The 19,896-nt window shown below is 37.2% G+C and overlaps 1 protein-coding gene across 1 annotated transcript; it reads left to right on the forward strand.

The window, feature by feature from the left end:
* Positions 1-253: 253 nt before the first annotated feature.
* On the forward strand, positions 254-19,721 carry LOC137290705 (polyadenylate-binding protein-interacting protein 1-like). The gene is made up of 11 exons (XM_067821790.1): positions 254-486; positions 1,512-1,585; positions 3,417-3,515; positions 6,506-6,670; positions 7,730-7,842; positions 9,615-9,723; positions 11,349-11,474; positions 12,066-12,166; positions 12,538-12,667; positions 13,329-13,540; positions 14,308-19,721. Exons 1-11 carry the CDS (start codon positions 372-374, stop codon positions 14,393-14,395), a joined length of 1,332 nt encoding a protein of 443 aa, XP_067677891.1. The 5' UTR covers positions 254-371; the 3' UTR covers positions 14,396-19,721.
* Positions 19,722-19,896: the final 175 nt, after the last annotated feature.

Below are 19,896 nucleotides of genomic sequence, written 5' to 3' on the forward strand. Positions count from 1 at the left end.
ACTATTTTGAAGCTAAATGAATATATTGTAAAAGAAAGTTGCGAATTTTATTCACGTAATGTCCTTCAAAAATAATTGTCTTTCAAACTTCATTAATTATGCAAACTATTATTGTGTGCTAAATATCCAACCAACTTTAAGAAATGAATGTCATAAGATATGGTTGTGAATTTTACATGTTTGAAAGGGTGAATAATTTGGTGCTTTTCTGCCAAATATATTGTAAGAGTATCACTTCTTGATATCAAGTGTTACGGAGCGAAGAGAAATCTGGGAAGGAAGACGGACAGGCTGAATTTTCGCAGACTTTACATTCTTAGCAAACTCCTGAAGAAGTCGATCAAGATTTTGGTTGTTGCTTATTTGAAGCAATGGCTTCTTGTGGAGGTCAACAAAACAAAGACGACATGCCAGCAGGAGAAAATACGAATTCAGGATTGCGACAACCGAAGGAAGAGACAATATCTCGTCTGCTAAATAACCATGGTGTGATGTTTTGCAAACCATATGGATCATTTTTGGTGTACATGAGCACAGTTTATATATTCAGTAACCGGCGTAATGTCCTTTTCATGAACATTGCCAAATCATAATAACGGTTATTATTTCAGGGAAGAATATAAATGCTAATTATTCAGTGTCATCTAAATGTGCTACATTTGAATCTGGAAAGATTAACCAAAATGCATGTAATATCGCATGTTATGTGCCTCTGTTAAGTGTCATTTTGGTCTTGTTCAGGCCATATTATTGTTGACTAAACATCTGACTGATATGAATGTGTTTTACCAAAATGTGTGTAATGCTGTGATATGTACCTCTGTTAAGTATCATTTTGGTGTTGTTCGGGCCATATTATTGTTGGCTAAACATCTGACTGATATGAACATGTTTTACCTAATAGCATTTGATAAGATGTATATGTCTGCAGATTATGTATTGGTTGACGTACATTCTTTAACATCACTGTTCACAGTGATTACACACACTGTTGCAAGGGCTTGTGTGACACAGGCATTCTTATTACTCTGATGGTTGCTTATTTTTAAGATAAAGTTGTTTGTGATAAGCTGGGGACATGTTGTAAGTCCTACTTAGACTTGGATATGATATGTTCATGGGATCATTGTATGTAATAATGAATTTTGGAATGCCTTCCAGCATGAATTTTTGAAGTGCCAAAATTGTATCCAAAATGTATTTTTGTTTTGTAGATTATTATGTGGGAAGTTATTAATGAGTCATTTGTGTAATCTTTTTTCCCAGAAAGAGCATGGCTATATAGTTCACTGAGGGTATTTTTTCAGAGTGAGGGTATCCCTGAGTTACTGTTTATGTTACCAGACTAGGCAAAGACAATGTCATAATTAATGACATAACGGTTATTGACATAACGGTGTGTTTGTATTGTTTATACAGTTGGGTTTTTTAAATAAGGTAAACATTATCAGCATCATACTAAGAATGTGTGATATTCCTATAAATATATCTCCAGTGTTTGTTTTCTTTAGGGGGAGGTCAGACGAAAGCCTCTAACTTGTCTGCAAGTGCTCCTGAATTTGTGCCCAGATTTGGTGGATCGTCAGTAAGTCAACATTTATCTGATGGTTCAAACGGATTTTGGTTGTATTTGTCACAGCAAGGCCTACTGAAACTTTCTTTTTGAAAATAAGCATAAAAAACATTTCTAAATGTCTAGTGATATTTTGTAAGAGCAGTCATCATGATTTTGTACAACAATCAATTCATTTTTAATTCTGAAGCAGTATCTACCTTACAATGTTTATGCAATATTGCTCATTGTTTGCATTGTTTTCAATAGATTTTAGTGATGATAATATGATCATGTGGGCTACATTTATTAGTAGATGTGTTTACAAGACTAAACATAATTATTCTGGCTTGAGACTAGTGGTTAAAGTCAGACTGCACAAGTAATTTAACTGTTTTGTGTTTATGTCTCTTTCTCATTCTCTTGTATGTTTTTATGTTATGTTTGTCTATGCACTTTTTTGCCATCTTAACGCTTTTGTGCAATTCCTGATTCTAAACAGACATGACCATGTCGACCCTGAAATGCTGAGACTTATCAACTGACCATGTTTATTTGTGACTGGCATCAGGTTGAAACATTATGATTTACTCCACTACATTCACATGACCTATATTTTACACTATTGCAGAACTAAGATTTTGGTGACCCCAATGAATACATCCCAGAAAACTACTATCAACAGAAAGGCATGTTAAATGGGCATAGATCAAAATATTGAAACATTTTCCTTGTGAAGTTTCTTCCTTTATCATCTCTTTTTCTTTTGCCCCCTTACTACACATTACGTTTTCCTTCTCCCTCTATTTTTTCAGATCTTTAATGCTGGCCTCATTTCAGAAATAGCAGTCAGACACCTTTTGTTAATAATGTTGCAGTTGTCTAGATTAAAATCATAAGAAAAATATCATCCATCCCAAACTATCATTTTTTCTTCTGTAAAAGTGTCAGTATATTTTTATCTCGCATGTGATTATTGAATTCAGGAGAAACCAATTTGATATAACAGAGATGTTTGGCACAGTGTTCAAGTTAATATTGACTTCTTCCTAAGGTATTCTAACTTTCAGTTTCGTTGCAGTGGTTACTGATGCCCAATGAGACATTTTGCACACAATAAAACAAACACAGGAGCTCCTTGATCCCTATCATGTTGAACACTTGTTCATTAATTTCAGACCAGATGATTATTTTACATTGATGTTTTCCCTCAAGATATACCTGTACACTCATTGTTGATTTGCTGCAATAGAGCAAGCTTCCACCAAAACTGTAACTTTAGGAAATTTTTTTGAGAATAAGCAAGTAATAATTTCAGCTTTGCAAGGAAAAGTTGAACACTAAATGGACAAACTAGTATGAAATGAAGTGGTTGAGTGTTAATGTTAAAACCATTGGTACTTAGCTATTGTAATTGGCTGTAGTTTTGAAACATATAAGAGAGATGCCAGTTGCATTTGTGAGACAATTATTCTGCAGTAGCATTCATTTTCTGCTTTCAGAGTACTGGAGTTTTGGGCCTAATGCTTCATTTGTTGACCACTTGATATTTACTTGTTCCAAGGGAGACAATACTTTTTGAAATGCAGTCTTCTTAAAATTTTGCAGTTTTGTTCCTGTTTTTCACAAGCCATGAACAGTATCCGTTAAGTGAAGACAATTGTTGTACTAGTTGTGTAACCAAATAGTTTTTGGGATACACATGATGCAAGTTTTAATCATTTATGGGGGAGGTGTTAACTACATTTAAACCAGAAAAATAACCTTCCACCTGACTGCAATTTGAGAATATCATAATCTGTTTGGTTTACATTTGTTGCCCTTGTGTGAATATCAAGTGGCAGCACTGCTGACTTTGTTTTAGGGTCGATCTGGCTATAAGCCCCCCACACTGTCCGCTTCCGCCCCTGTGTTTGTGCCCAGACAGCAGATGAGTGCTGATGTGTACTCACAGCCTCAGCAGGTAGTACTCATTCATTCTCTGCATGCATGCACAAAGTACAATTAGAATGCAGGCTCAAACTCATGGTTTGTAAATTATTCCAGGTAGACTTATTGCATATACACAAGTAGATTTGCTTTATCATTCATATTGGTAATGTATAGTAATCAATTTATTTCAGTGTTGATGAAAGGTATAGTCAGCATGTTTACTTTGTTCGTTGGTCAATCAATGTGCAAACTGTTCACAATTTTTAAATTGGTAAGTTACAGTAGATGCAAGATAGTTCAAAGAGGAATACTTTGTTATTCTGTTATGCTGGTATGGATCCTTGTACATTTTTCTTGCTTGACGATGGTGCAGGTGCAGTGATCTATCCCACAACTTCTCGTGCTATCAGAATAAAGGAAGTTGTCATCCAGTGTTTATGTATCTGATGGTGTGTATGAGTGAACTCTTGTGTGAAAATGACATGATAAACAGATAAAAGTGGTAGCCATTCACAAGGCATTGTGTCTGAAAAGGTCAAGTAGTAGGTGTATCCTGTGGATACATGGTGGTTCTATGGACCTTTACTTTTTCCGTACTGCATAAATGATAACATGTATCCCAACTTCACTTAAGTTAACAGCTGGGAGTTTATTTTGCCATCACAGTTGACCACTATCTGAGCTTTATGCTTATTTAAGTGCTTTCAATGTATTTGTCCCTATTTGCATTACAGTCAAAATTGCTCAAACCATACGAGGGTTGGCTGAAAAGTTCTAAGCCTCACTGTGAAAAAAGTTACAAAGTCCACGTTTGTAATTTATTTTTCTACATAGTCCCCTTCCAAGTTCACACACTTTTGCCAGCGATGCTGCAAGGCCCGAATCCCAGTCAGGAAGAAATCTTCTTCAGCTACCCTAACAAAATCAGTCACAGCGGAAATAACGTCATCATTACTTGCAAAATGGCGACCGGCAAGTTCCTTTTTCATTTTGGGGAACAGGTGGAAGTCAGAAGGAGCCAAATCAGGTGAATAAGGAGGATGGTCAATGAGTTCAAAGCCACAATCGCGGATTGTCGACATGGGCACCACCGATTTGTGAACAGGCGCATTGTCTTGGTGGAAGAGGACACCTTTAGCGATCATCCCTCGTCGTTTGGCTTTGATTGCTTCTCGCAACTGGTTCAGTAGATCAGCATAGTATCTGCCGTTGATAGTTTGACCTTTTTCAAGATAATCAATGAGCAGAATACCCCTGGAATCCCAAAAGACTGATGCCATCACCTTTCCAGCTGAAGGAACAGACTTGGCTTTCTTCGGAGCTGGTGAATCAGGATGCTTCCACTATTCTGACTGTAGTTTTGTTTCTGGTTGAAAGTGATGTATCCAGGTCTCATCCATGGTTACAAATCGTGCCACAAAATCATCGGGATCTGCTTCAAAACAACGCAAATTGTCAAGGGACGTCTGGAACCTGACACATTTCTGTTCTGCTGTCAAGAGCTTTGGCACCCATCTTGCAGAAACTTTAGTCATTTCTAATTCGTTGGTGATAATATGCTCAACCCTCTCATGAGAGATGCCCACTACACTAGCAATATGTTGAGTAGTCAATCGTCGATCTTCCATCAACATATCGAGCACTCGCGTGATGTTTTCTGGAGTGGTTGCTGTTGAAGGCCTTCCTGAGCGTGGGTCATCATCAAGGCTTTGTCTGCCACGCTTAAATTCTGCAGCCCACTTCTTTACTGTGGAAAATGAAGGAGCATCATCCCCTAGAGTGGAGACCATGTCAGCATGTATCTGTGTTGGGGACATCCCTTTCTTTTGCAAGTACTTGATGACTGCCCTGTATTCAGTTTTGTCCATTTCTGATGATTTCAGAGGGTAGGTTTACCAAAAGAGCTGTGGTTGAGATAAAACTATTAGTACGTTTGTAGTTCTTGTGTCTATGATTCACTAAATGATTGTCCTCATTGGTGGCAAACACCTGTCTCTACCTGGTGGGGAAAAACCACTCAGACTGAGAACTTTTCAGCCAACCCTCGTACTTGGTAAAAGAACTTTTGTAAGATAGTTTTCTGAAGCCAGTGCAGTTTTCATTAATTTATGTTACGATGTCCAAGGTCTCTCCTGTCCAAGGTTCTATGCTGTTGAACTAAAGCAGTGTATAGTCACACATTTATCATAGATTTGTTAACACTACAGGGCATATTATTCATTTGCTGAAGCATGCAGTTTTGGGACTTGATATTGGGTCTGTCCCTGAGGATCCTAGAGAAGTATAGATCCCTACACAGTATCTCTCACTTGCATCTCCCACATACTAAGAAATCTGACAAGAATCAAGTGTTCACACTTTGCGACTTTGCCGTGTCAGTATGATACCAAGATGTGGAGCATTGTTCATACTTCACTGGTGTGTCAGGTGTTCTGTTTACAAAGAATGGACTTTTACTCAAGTTTTCAATCACTGGTTTGTCAGAACTATTATTTCCAAGCAGATATGAAATGTGGTTTCAATATTGCTAACAATGACCTTTAAAAACTTCAGATCTCAGGTCAAGGTGACACAATGACCCATTTCCATAATAGTGTTAACTCTTGACTTGTGTACATTTCCTTAATAAGGAACATATATCTCTCTCTGAACCTCTGTGCCTAATTGCCTGTTAAGAAGCTTACATGTAATATGAGTTAGGAAAGTAGGTTTAAGTCACTGTCAGTATTTGTATGGTGACTTTGTAGCGGTGCAAATGTCTATAAATTCAACTTAAATTGTGAAATAAAATTATTTCTTTTCCTTCATTTCCATAGATTCAATGGTTGTCTCTCACTGTATGACAAACCCTTGAAAGATGTTGATAGAAGGTCATGTCGGGTTAATGTAGGATCCTCACCAGTATAACTTTCACCTGTTTGATGTAGTGTCTGTAAGTTGTAATGGAGACATATTATATATTGCTGAAAGAGATTTGATTTTAGTGAGGTGTACACTGATCACTTTTCCATTTTTGATCAGATTGACTATGATCCCGTCCTGGAGGAATTCAAACAGACATTGAGGATACTGAACACCAGTCCTGGCAATGTGGAAGAGTACATGCGACCATTGTGCGAGAAGTTCAGACATGGGGTCACCACTGCTGATCACCTCGCAGAGATAATTGATGTTTTATTCCTCCAGGTGAGTTTGTTCATAATTCATGGACAAAGAAACACTGACACTTATAGTCAGCATGGTAGCTGCAATATCCATTATGATTCACTCACATTTTTGATTAATTGAACCTTCATTTTATGATTAATATTTGCAGTCTCTCGAAAAGTAATGTCCTTACTCGAATTGGGAGTTATTAATCAAAACAAAACATTATATGCCATACTCCTTTATATTGAATTTGACAGTAATTTGGTCAGTGTTGTGACAAGTTGCCACCGTCATCATGGTCAAGATATGAAGTAATTATTTTGTTTTTATTTCATTGATTATATTGCAGAATCCTGACTTGTATTTGCTTCTCAGTGTTCATGTTCAATGCCTTATTGGTTGCTAGCGCTTGTGACTTCTTATTCTTCATAGTTATCCATAGTACTGTTGTAATTTCATTCCTGTTAGTGCAGTCAGCAGAACAAAGGTGAATCAAGGTTCTTACATGTTATTACATCCTCGATATACTGGCTATGTATTCCAGTAAACCTCCACAAGTACTCTGGATACATCTGTGACATATTATAATCATCAGGTCATAGTTGGAGCCATACTTGTGGAGATATACTGTATATAACCATACAACAGAGACCAGACCAAAGATCTTGGATGTAAAACATAAGTATGTTTGGTAAGAATATTACTGAATAAAGATTACCGGTATATTGTGGAAACCTGTGTTTGTTTTCCACTTTATATTGGAAAATATTCCCTGGAGATTATTGAGGATGATGTTATTACAAACTGTAGGATGTATGCTCTGATTGGGCGGTGGGGTAGCCTAAAGGTTAAAGCATTCGCTTGCTGTGCCAAAGACCTGGGTTTCAATTCACCACATGTGTAATGTGAAGAGATCTGCTCCAATAACAGAAAGTGTGTGTTATCCTTATCTGATAACTTAAAGCACAACACATTGTTACAGTACTTACACATTCATATCGCATATTGCAAACTTAAATTTGAATTATGTGTTGGATTCCAGTTTGTTTGCAGAAATGGTGGGGATTTCTTGTATGTAATTTTGGCTTTTTTCAGAGTGTTGCTGAGGCCAATTTTCGATACACAGGGGCCAGAATATGTCAACAGATATGCAGCAGACTCAAAGATCACTCTTTGTTCTCTACATTCAGGAATGCCTTTTTGAAAAGGTATTTTTTGGAACAGCAAATGGTTCCGTAACTCCAGTATTAATTAGAATCTGTAGATGTTTCTTATCCTGACTCATGCTTATTATGCTTGTCTTCTTCTACTATCTGAACATTTTCAATAGGTCAAGGTGTCGAGATTTTTACATGACTGAAGTATATCTTGTTATACTGAAGGTATATTGAAGACCCAGGAAGGTCCAGGGTAGAATAGGCCTTCAGCAACCCATGCTTGCCATAAAAGGTAACTAAGCTTGTCGTGAGAGCCAACCATTGGGTGGTCAGACTCACTGACATGGTTGGCACATGTCATCAGTTCCCAATTGCACAAATATATGCACATGCTGTTGAGCACTGGATTGTCTGGTCCAGACTCGATGATTTACAGACTGCCACCATATAGCTGGAATATTGCTGAGAGCAGCGTAAAAGTAAACTCACTCACTCACTAAGGTCTATTGAACAATGTGACCTTTTCAATAAAATGGCATTATTTTGTGATGAATATGCAAATGAAAGAAGTTCTTTTACTCAGTGCTCTAAACTATTTCCTAATTATTATAACTTTTGAATGATTTCCTGATGTATGTGTTTCTAATATTGTTAACAAGCATGGCTGCTGTTCTCGGATTGGTTGTGTGATACCTTTGTGTAGTCTTTCTCTTTCGTGGCTCCGGGATGACGGTTGCTGCATTAGGGTATCTCATGGTCAATCTGGTGGTGGACTGCATGCTTTTCAGGGGCTGCTGCACTGGGTACAAGTTGGCAGTGGAGGGGTGTTTAGGCAGCAGGTGGGGAGCTTTGGTTGTCATCCATCTCTGTTTGGCTGTCAGGCGTGATGGAGGGGTTAGAGTGAGATGGCATATGTACGGTTTAGAAATTTACAAATTATAGAAATAATGTTCAAGTTTTCTTGCAAGGGATCAGTCAACAGAACTTTAATGATAATAGACTGTTGGAAACTTCAAACAATATTCAATAATGTATTGTGCGTGCATGTGTAAAATACCCCCCAAAATCGAGTATTTGAAGCACGGGAATGCATTTGGAACTGACACTTGAGGTTTCAAATGAAATATTCCCGTGCTTTAAATACTCAATAGCACCCGGAAATTGACCAACACATGATGTTTATCAACATTGTAAACAAAAAAGTAAACCAAAGGGTTTTACTGTATGCACTCATTTACATCGAGTATGGCTACAGCAGTAAAGTGTCATCAGCTGGCCGTTTCAGCTGGTTCCCATGATAGCATCTTGATTGGCTCATTTGTGACATCATTCTAACTTTACATCACGAATGATTTGAATGTCGTAACCACTGTTGATGACACAACAAAACAATTGTTTTTGATGTTTCTACGTGTCAATACGCAGCGAATAGTCTTGCAGTTTCCGGGATTCTAATACCATTCGATCATGTTTTTTCAACCAATCAGATTACAGAACACAGTGACTTTTGGTTTACAATATGTCATATGCTATAGAGAGATCCATTGGTAACCTGGCTATTCTCAAAACTTCTTCAGCGCATTCTCAACACATTGGCTAAGAATTCTTAGGGCTACAAACGTTTCGAAAATAAGGGCCCAGGGCTCAGACCCCTAAGTGTAACAGGTCTTGATCAGGAATAAAAAACAAAACAAAACAAGGATGGCCGCTCATCATTTGGGTGTTTACATGAGATAGGATCTCTGAACACCTATAAGGAAACACTTGGTTAGTATCTGTTCATCCTGAGAGTTTTCTAGCAAATGTTGCAATGTTCATTTCAGATGTCAGAAACAGTATGATAAACGAGAGCAGCTGGTCACACTTCCAGACAGACTTGATGAACTGACTGGTTTCACGTTATTTATGGGGGAATTATTCTTAAACTTGGAGGTAAGAACACTTTTATATGTTTGTGTTTAGAATGGTAATGCCCATTTCTGGTGTATCCTGCCATGATAATGTTTGAATATTGCTAAGTGTAGGAGAAACACGCCTCCGAGGTTTTGGAAAACAGTGTAAAACCAGAGGTAGGGAGGGGATTTCCCGATGGTTTTACATTGACCAGCAAAACCAAGAAGTGTTTTCTCTAACATATATACCGTCAGTGGTGGATAATTATGGTGTAGATGATCATTTAATGAAGCTACATAACAATAACTGAAGCGTACGTAAAATCAATTTAATGACAGTAACTATAAATAGAACATTCAAACCTGCTTTCGCTGGCCCGGTGGTTGTCTGATAGAGCATCTGTCTACAAATCTGTGAGTTTCAGTTCCAATCTTGCCAGGGAAAACAATTCCACTTTGAGCTTAATCTTGAACAATATGTTTAAATTGATTTCAAACACTCATATATCATTTGAATGTTATTGTTCATACAGAGTTAGGAAAAGATGATTGCAGAAAGTTAAACATGGGAAGAGGTCTTTGTAATGAAAAGTAAAACCTGTCCCTGGAAAACAAAAACTTCAAATGCTGTTTTTGTCGGAAAACAAGAGATAACCAAATATATAGTGAAAAGCACACTTCAGGTTTATATAAGTGGCATAAAACTGCACTCACTAGAATGATAATATTTTGTGATTGGATTGTATAAGCTGAATTATTGCTTTTTATTCCCCTGGCATTTAATATGGGGGATATAGTCATCGCCTCGTCTGTCCATCCATCAGTAATCATTTTGTTTCCTGAGCATATCTCAAAAGCCATTCCATATTTTTTGGTAGATATAACAAAATGAAGCTATGCTTGTGCCTTTTGACATTTACAAATTTTTGGCATTTTTATTTTTCATGGTTTCCATGGAAATGTTTTGGTCTTAGTCTAATGGGAGGGGTGGGCTTTGTTTTGGGGGCATAACTAAAAAATTGTTCAATATATTTCTACAAAACGTATTAGATATTTGGATCAGAACCTAAAGTGGTGCCATTTGCTATGTACAGACTTTTGTGATTTATTATTTTCTCGATAAATCTTGTGGTGTACTGGTGCCTTTCTCGAGCAGAACTTAAAAACCTTTCAATATTCTCCTATCACATCACCATAAACACACCAAAACATTTGACATCATCGTAACATCGTAGACATATCGTAGACATATCCATAAAGAGTATTTTGCCAGGTTGGGGATATTGATGACTTCGTCTTCTTGTCAAACTTGGTACACTTGTTTGCCATGTTCACCATGATCCCTAGATGTGCTTTTGAGGGTTTTGACTTTGACTGAAATTGGTGGTTGTGACTTTTTTTCTTGTTACTCTTGGTTTTGCTTCATTAATCCAGCGGTACTGCCTAGCCACTCTCCAAACAGACTGTCATTGTCGATTTCTTTTAACCCTGACCTTCAGGAAAAGGGCTTCACACATTGTAACCATGTAGGGAATGAAACCTGGGTCTCCAGTGGGACAAGGGAACTCCTTAACCACAACGCTACCTCACTGTTCCTGTGTATGAGGAAACTAGACACACATAACCATACCCACTGACTCATTCCCTGTCTGACTTTGTGCACAGGTTCCATCAGCAGATGGAAGAACAACGAAGATGAAAATCCTTCCAAATATTTTGAAAGATCTGGTTCTCACATTGTTGTCCCAACCTGGCAAAGAGACGGTCAAGTGTTCCTGTCAATTGCTCAAGGTAACTGACAATGAAACTGAGACTATGAGCCAAATGATCTTGGCCTTAAGTATCATCTGTGGGGATTTTCATGGTGTTGTATGAATAATTACTACAAAATTTACCAGACCAGTTAAATTGACTCTGATTAAGGACGAGTCGCAGACAGTGATTAATAGACAGACAGGCAGATAAATAATGTTTACTTCAAACAAATTGGGGCTTGTGGGAACTTAAATCAATGGGCACATTCTTATTATCTGATCCCATTTTTTTGTTACAATGTCTTTGTTATTATTTTGTTGTTAGCATATCCTTTGATCCCTAGTCAGTGTCAGTTTTGTCTAAGAAACTACTCTTTCTTCTAAGCAAACGATGTTGCGACATCTCAGTTTGATAGATTGATACTCATGCTGTTGAACACTGGATTGTATGGTTCAGACCCAAGTATGTACAGACTGACACCATATGGTTTGAACATAGCTGAGTGCAGCATAAATAACAACCAAAACAAATCTTTTCTTCGGCCTTTCAATTGTTTTACGTGTTTTCTTTGTCTGCTGCTTTATTTCTAAGTGAGAGTGCAGTAATAAGTTGTGTTTGTCTTCACAGCTTGTTGGTGCAAGCATGGAGGACATGATGGAACCAGCTGATAATTTCGATGAAGTATTTTCTCAATTACAATTCGTTATGCAATCAATGTCACTAGAAGAGTAAGTCAGTACTGGAAACCTGTAGTACACAGGTTTATTGTTTGATTTTCAATTGATAAAGAATTTCGTGAAGTTCAGTTCTTTATCACATAAGCTCTTGGAGCATTGTTCCAAGAAAAGGATATGGAATAGCATTAAAGAAAATTGAAGCTGTCAAAGACACTGCTGCTCACTAGTATCCTTTCAGTAGAAATCCATTTCAACAATAAAGAAGCATGACTGAGTATTGTGATTGATGTATGTATTTGTATCCATTTGAATCAATATCAGATCTATTTTTTTTGTTAACCTACTGTAGAGAAATTTTCCTAAAGTAGCTGAAAGTCTGAAACAACTAATGTCTTTTATCATGTTTGTTTCATATTTTTCAGAAACACCAATTTTTTAATCAAATCTGTATTGAACCTCAGGCAGTCCAATTGGGGGAGGCCTGAATCCTCCTCTTCATCACAAGGTGGTGACTCAGATTTTAATGGTTCTGTGTCTCATGAACTGTTACAGGTATGGGGCAGCACAGACACACATTTGTTGAATGTTTCTCACTCTCACCCTAATCCTGCATCTACCTCTGTACTGTCAAGCAGATCTTCAATAACCCAGGTTTGCTGTAAGAAGTGACTACCGACTAACTCATCATATCCCAGTAATGTAGATTGATACTCATGCTGGTGATCACTGGATTGTCAGGTCCAGACTCAATCATTTACAGACCACTTCCATATAGCTGGAATATTTCTCAGTGTGGCATAAAACTAAACTTGCTCTCTGTACTGTTGAACAAGGTCAAAAGATCAGCAGAGCATCTTTGTTTTATGCAAGACTTCCTTCACTGGCATTTTAGTTGGGAGTACAATATTGTACAAACTTTGTGGCTGACATGTTGTATTATTTTGTGGCATTATGTCCGTCTTAACAAGGGTACACAAATATGTATAGAAACATTACACTCATGAATGAAAGAAGTTGTGATCCATTAAGTTTGCTGAAAATTATGGCATGACCTTTGATAGAACTTCCAGGATTGCTTTAAATTTTAAACAGATTTTCTATTTGTTTCATGTTGTCTGAGGGTGTTGATTTGAGAGCACTCACCCTCTTCTAACAGCTGTGGTTCATTGATTCAGATTATTGCAATTTCCATTCTATCTGTTTATTGTTCCAGAATGAGCCAGTGTTTTACAATGCAAGTGGCCAGACCATCACTCGGGAGGAGGCAGGATTCTACAGTGAAGATGTTGAAGACGGAGACTATATTCTCAATGAGGATGAAGAGCAAGCCTTCCTGGAGTGGCAGGCTGAATCCAATGAGGGAATTCACAATGATGCTTACAGTAGTTGGTCCAACAATGAGGACCAGACATACTATGGATATTAGTAAGTATTCACTATTTGTTGTCTTTGGCACTGAATTTGAATTACTTGAACTGAGATATATAGATAAAGATATAGATATTATTGGGTCTGTAAGTCTCACAAGGCCCCGCTTCTCACAAGGCCCTGCTCCTGGTACTGAGCTGGCTCCCTTGGCCATTACCATATTGTAATTTGCAAGACAGGGCCCAGCTTGAGACCATTCTTAAAGGAATGTCACCGGAAGTACTAAGATATTGCAAAGTGCTGTGACCTACTTATAGGACCTATTATCGGGCCATTGTTGTCTGTGTTGGATCACACATCTGCCAACACAATTTTCATTGTGTGTGTAAACTACATTTCTAAGAACGTACAAATGCATAGCAAGAATGTTTGGTGATAACTCATACCAAAACAAATGTAGTATGTAGGATGTAGTACCATGGGTGTTGTAACATTCCTACCAACAAATCGATACGCTTGGTCAGTTGTAAATTTTTTTCTCATACTTGAATGACCTGTGAAGGTCCAGGGTAGAAATGACCTTCAGCAACCCATGCTTGCCATAAAAGGTGACTATGCTTGTGGGATCGGGTGGTCCAGCTCGCTGACTTGGTTGACACTTCAGTTGCGCAGATTGATGATCATGCTGTTGATCACTGGATTGTCTGGTCCAGACTTGATTATTTACAGACTGAAATATAACTGGAATATTGCTTAGTGCAGCGTAAAACTGAACTCGCTCTCACTCACTCTTGCGAAACTAATTAACTTCTTGTCCTTCACAGTCCTAATGATGAGGAGATGGATGACGAGACAGAAGCAGCTTACGAAGAGTTCTTGAAGCAATCACAGAGGCAGGGGGGTTACCACTGACATCCACACAGCCACACACTCCTCTCATGTATGTTAGCCTACTTATAGTCACTGCTTGGTATGGATATCGACAGATGGAGGAGGTCACCTAATGCTGCACATGGTTTGTGCAACCTGCAACATATAGCTTTGGATATGGGATTTTGCACACAAATGATGCATGTAAATACTGAAGGATGTAATGGAGAATTCAGAAAGATTTCCATGGAATAATGATTATGCAATGATGTATCAGTTACAAATAGCAGATTCTCAACAATGTATTAATACATTATGAACATTTAGACATGACTGGTGAGAGTGTTGTACAAAGATGGAATTCCCATCTAGGATTGTTAGGCAGAAAAATCAAACCATGTGCACAGTTAAGACAAGTCTCCCAGGATGTGTGAGAAGGTGAAACATTGATGTTATTCATGTACTGTGAATTTTTGTCCAGAAATATCATCTAAAATGCCTTTCTCGGTGCAAAAAAATGCCAGTAATGGAAGAAATCACACGATTCTATACATTGCCTCATCACCTCATCCTGATAGTTTCATATTCATGCTAAAATGTTCTTAATGAACTGCAATGATGGACTAGAAGGGGATTTAGCATTTATAGCATTTTTTCTGTTTCCCTTGCTGTACAAAGAACTTGATTTGAGTACAAGACTGAATGCCTTATGCTTAATCCAAATTTATCAAATTCAGGTCTTTCAGCCTAGAGAATGTGATAAGGTTTTGTACCGTAACATGGAAAGTGTGACATTCTAAAACTCAATACCATCATGATTGTACTTTCAACATGTGATTCTGTATGTATATGTGAAATATGGAAAAAAAAGATATGTTTTGTCTTTGTCCAAATGTTTTTTTGTGTTTGAGGATATTTAAATCTTCAAAGGAAATGCATTATGCTAATTTTTAATCAATTTCTTGGCCTGTTTAGGACATGAACACTTTCATATGTTTTATGTGACTGCAAACTGTTGTCTTTTGCATTTAGGCAACATCAAATATATTTATGGCAAAAAGTGCTATAGGATGGTTGGAAGTGTTTATCATGGTTGTGTAATTTTCATTGTGAAAGTTACAAACCAGTGTAAAACATGAATAATCATCTCCATCTTGTTCCAGTCTCAGTTTGTACACTGAGTCATCCATCATTCCATGTGTTGCATACTTGTGTTGTTTCTCTCTTGCTGCATGCCTCTCTGGGATACTAGCTGACAATGTTTCATTGCCTGAAAGGCTATTAGTTTGAAGTGTACATATTTGTGTTCAGTGTTTTGTCATAACTCAATTGTTTCACCTAAGCATGCGTCATTGCCATCTATTTTCAGTATCCTTGACCAAGACATTCAATTCAAGGTTCTTGTTCACCATGCTGTTACGTCATATTTATCAAATTCCATAATCCATCCACATTTGTTTTGATGACCAGAATACACCGTGACATTCTGAATTTTGATTAACCTATTCTTGACAAGTTCATATGCTCCAATGGCAATCTTTCACTGGAAACATGCTTAGGGACTTTGTTCCATGGGTTTTCTTTTCTTTTTTGACAACCCTATCAGAACTAAGTAGCTTGGCAACAATGTTCAGTTGTCATTTACTGTATATATATTTGTGAACTGTTCACAAAGATGTTGACAGTTTTTTCAAGGTAAGGTATTAATGCTTGCAAATTGTGACATTGATCTGAAAATGTTTATTTTGAGAATCCAAAGTCAAGATTCTTGAATCACTTACTAAAAAATGTATGCAGTGTGCGTTATGGAAGATAATCATGGAAAAGATTTCTAAAAAAGAATGTATTTGAATTAATATGTGAGTGGCAATACTTCAGTTTTATATGTTAACTTGGTGAAGGATTTGTTAGTGACTATTATTTATAAGCTGTAAAGTGCTTGCTCTTGACATTTTCACGAAGACAAGTGGCCTATGCTAATTATGGAATCTGCAATTGATAAGTATAATTTGTACATAGTCAGCATTGATTAGTTTGACAGACATTTTAAATCTGTAAAAAAAATCTTATAATGCCTTGTAAATTATTCAAAAAGTTTTTAGACTTGTGTAAATTTGTATTTCTTGTATCACTCCACAAGTATAAGAAATGGCTTCATTATTATTTTAACTGTAAAAAAAAAATATTCTTGTGTGCCTTTCTATTTTATGCCAGGATTAATTTCTCTTTTCACACCGATGATTATATACATTTGTTTTGTTTTGTTATTAGTGAAATGACATGACTTCCCAACAAGATATTGCTACATCATTTTAGTGGATCTGTTAATGACATAAGCTGTTAACCAGTTTCTTGTTAGAGACACGTTCCTAAAGCTCCATCTATTTCAACGAAAAGGGTGGTAGGGTAGACTATTTGATAAAGTGTTCATTTGTCAGGGCTTAAGTTTGTTTCCTCACATGGGTACATTACGTGAACGCCATTCCTGAAATATTGCTAAAAGCATCATGAAACCAAACTCACTTTTTGAAGCTAGTCTTGTTTTACATTTTAAGTTTCAACTTGCAACAGTCATAACATTCTTCATTGCTTAACAATTTACTCTTTGATTGTAATGTGGAAGGGATGATGTGTAGTTTATTTATGAATGATTCATTAAGTTTAATTCAGGGAGAGCTCATCACTGATAAAGCTGGCATTGAGATACCAATCTGTAGACTTGCCCCACCAGCGTTATTACTTCATGGGCACTCTAAGTGAAATTAGTCTCAGGATTATTCATTACACTCCTACACCGAGTGTAACAAACCTTAGTAAAAGATCCTGTCAGGTAACCTTTGAGCCACCTATGACTTGATTACACAATGCCATTTTAGAAAGTGGTCAGATGCCACATATGTCATATTTGGGATATGTGAAATCCCAAATATGACATATATTGCACCTCTGACTTGCCAACCAAATGCAAGATGGCATAACGGGTTTAACCAATCAGATAACAGATATTGTTTAGGGTTTGGCGGGACTTAAAAAATTCAGCGATCACCGACACTGATCTCTCAACAAAAGAAAATCTGCATAAAACACAGATATTTGACCTGTAGTATATACACTTTGGGATTTCTGCTGACATGGTTACCATTAGCTAATATTTCCGCAAGCTGACATCCTTGAATATTGAAGGAAGGATGACTATATATGGATGAAAAACTTCTTTATTGCTATGAAGCGACATTTCAGTGTAGGTTCTAACACCATTATCAAGCAAATGATGAACAGCATAAGGATAGAGGAGCACATATACAAGTTACAGAAGATGTTTGTACAGTACAGTAGAGAATTAGGAAGCCAGACACAATAACAACACATGGGCTTTGATAAAAACCAATGAAGTCTACAAAGTCCACGACAGGATACTGAAGCCTGTGGTACACATAAGCAGTGTGTATCAATGATGATGATGTATACATAGCAGGGTTTATCATTAATGAGAATCTTTAATCAGTTGGTAGTATGCTAGAGGTCAGGTTGATTGATGGCTTGAGTCTTTTGATGTGGATGGCTTTGTGGAGTTTCCAGAGTTTAAAGTCTTTGAGGCTGGTTGTTTGGGTTTGGGTTTGGGTTCTATCCCAGTGGATTCTGTGGCCGGGATTGTTTTTGATCTTATCTGATACAGCTGCTTTTATCAAAGCCCTTGAGTTGTTATTGTGTCTGGCTAATTCCCCATTGTACTGTACAAATATCTCCTCTAACTTGTATATAGGCTCCTCTGTCCTTATGCTGTTAATCACTTGATGACGATGTTAGAACCTACACTGAAATGTTGCTCACTGAAACGTTTTTTGTCCATATATTGTCATCCTTCCTCACTGCCCCAACTTCTACATGCTTTTCAAAGAAGTTATCCTTGAATTTTGCTGAAATGCTGTTTTCAGCAACTGTTAACTCACTTTTGTGGCATGTTGCATGTGCATCACGTTGAAGTGATGGTACAGAAAATAGCATTTGAAATCATTTGGGTACAAATCTTTTCGACCTCTTTTTAGGGTTTGTTAGTTTCAGTATAGAAGTGTAACAAACAATACTGCAACTATGTTTGCTTAGATGGACTTCAAGGGTAATTTGGTTGACCAAGGCACCACACATCACTGTGCAGAGTTGTGGCCCCTTGGTGTACCAGAAACCTATGATTGTATTCCCTGGTTATATCTACTTATCTGCATCCTACCTAAGGTTGTAGTTTTCTCCAAAGTGGTTAACATCAAAGACCTGCATCACTTAGGGTATTCCTCCCACATCAAACAGATAAAACTTGAATAATGTTCAGAATGGGATGATAAACACGTTGACTGCCTCTCATGAGTATTCTCGTAGTATCAATTACAGTCAGATTTGCCACTACAAGATATCTCTTAGCTGCATCAGTGGTATTTTCACATGTTGGCAAACAGGTTCTTTGTTACTGCCAGGAGACAATTGCTTTTTGTGCTGGTTTGCCAACATGTGAAACTTGTTACAGTACCAGTGATGTTTCTTCAAGAGAACTCATAGTGGCAAACTGGGCTGGACATTGACACTACAAGTGTACTCATGGTGGCAGTCTATGTGTTAAAGCCAAACAACTTGTTCACTTACATGTTACAGATTAATTCATGAAACATCACTGAAGCCAAACTGAATCAGTTTAAGAGCTTTTAATCAATTGGTACATTGGTCTACACGTCAAAGTTTATTATGTCTGGATATTAACAATGTATTTTGGGGAGTATCATTTCTGTCAATCTGCAAATTATTAATTTGCATGAGTATCGGACATGCCTACTTGACTTGCACTCCAAGCAAGGTTTTAGCCAACATGGAAAGTCTTTGTAAATTTAATTTGGTTTTATTGGGCCCCAATTCCTTGTTCTGATTCCCTGAACTTACACTGACTTGTTTTTCTTCCTCTTGTAGATAGTTTTGATCTTTGTCTACATTGAAACCCATATTTTTAATAGTATCAGTTTTTCTATCATAAATTACCTTGTTCATCAGGTTCAGAATCCACAGTATTACATTGAGGTTTTAATCTCTGGCTTAGAAAGCCTGCAATATCAGTGACTTCCATCAATTTCAGCACAAGACCGAGTTCGGTGATAAGGGCATTAAGCAGTGACTTCATTGACACTGGGGAATATTCTTCTGTAAGGTTTGTCCAATACCAGGTGCCTCACGTATCTGGAAAACTGCATGTGGCCAGTTGTCATATCTGGAAATGAGGTTCTTCCCAGAAATAAACCACCATGCGTTTTATGCTTTTCATTGGTTATTGTTAATTTTAAACTTTTCAGCCAATCATTGAGTTCATTAAACTTTCACTTCTCATAAATTAATGAGTCCTGTTATTTTTGTTTGTGTGAAAAGGATATTATGAATGTGTTGACTGACTTCAAACTTTTTTTTTCTTTTTTTTCTTAGTTTCCTTTTCTTCATATTTTATACGATGCTTAATACACTGCAGTGGAGTAGCATGGTGGTTAAAAGTGTTGCCCATATACATTTGT

This window comes from Haliotis asinina, chromosome 7 (genome assembly GCF_037392515.1).
Source record: "Haliotis asinina isolate JCU_RB_2024 chromosome 7, JCU_Hal_asi_v2, whole genome shotgun sequence".
In the NCBI taxonomy this organism is placed as follows: Eukaryota; Metazoa; Mollusca; class Gastropoda; order Lepetellida; family Haliotidae; genus Haliotis; species Haliotis asinina.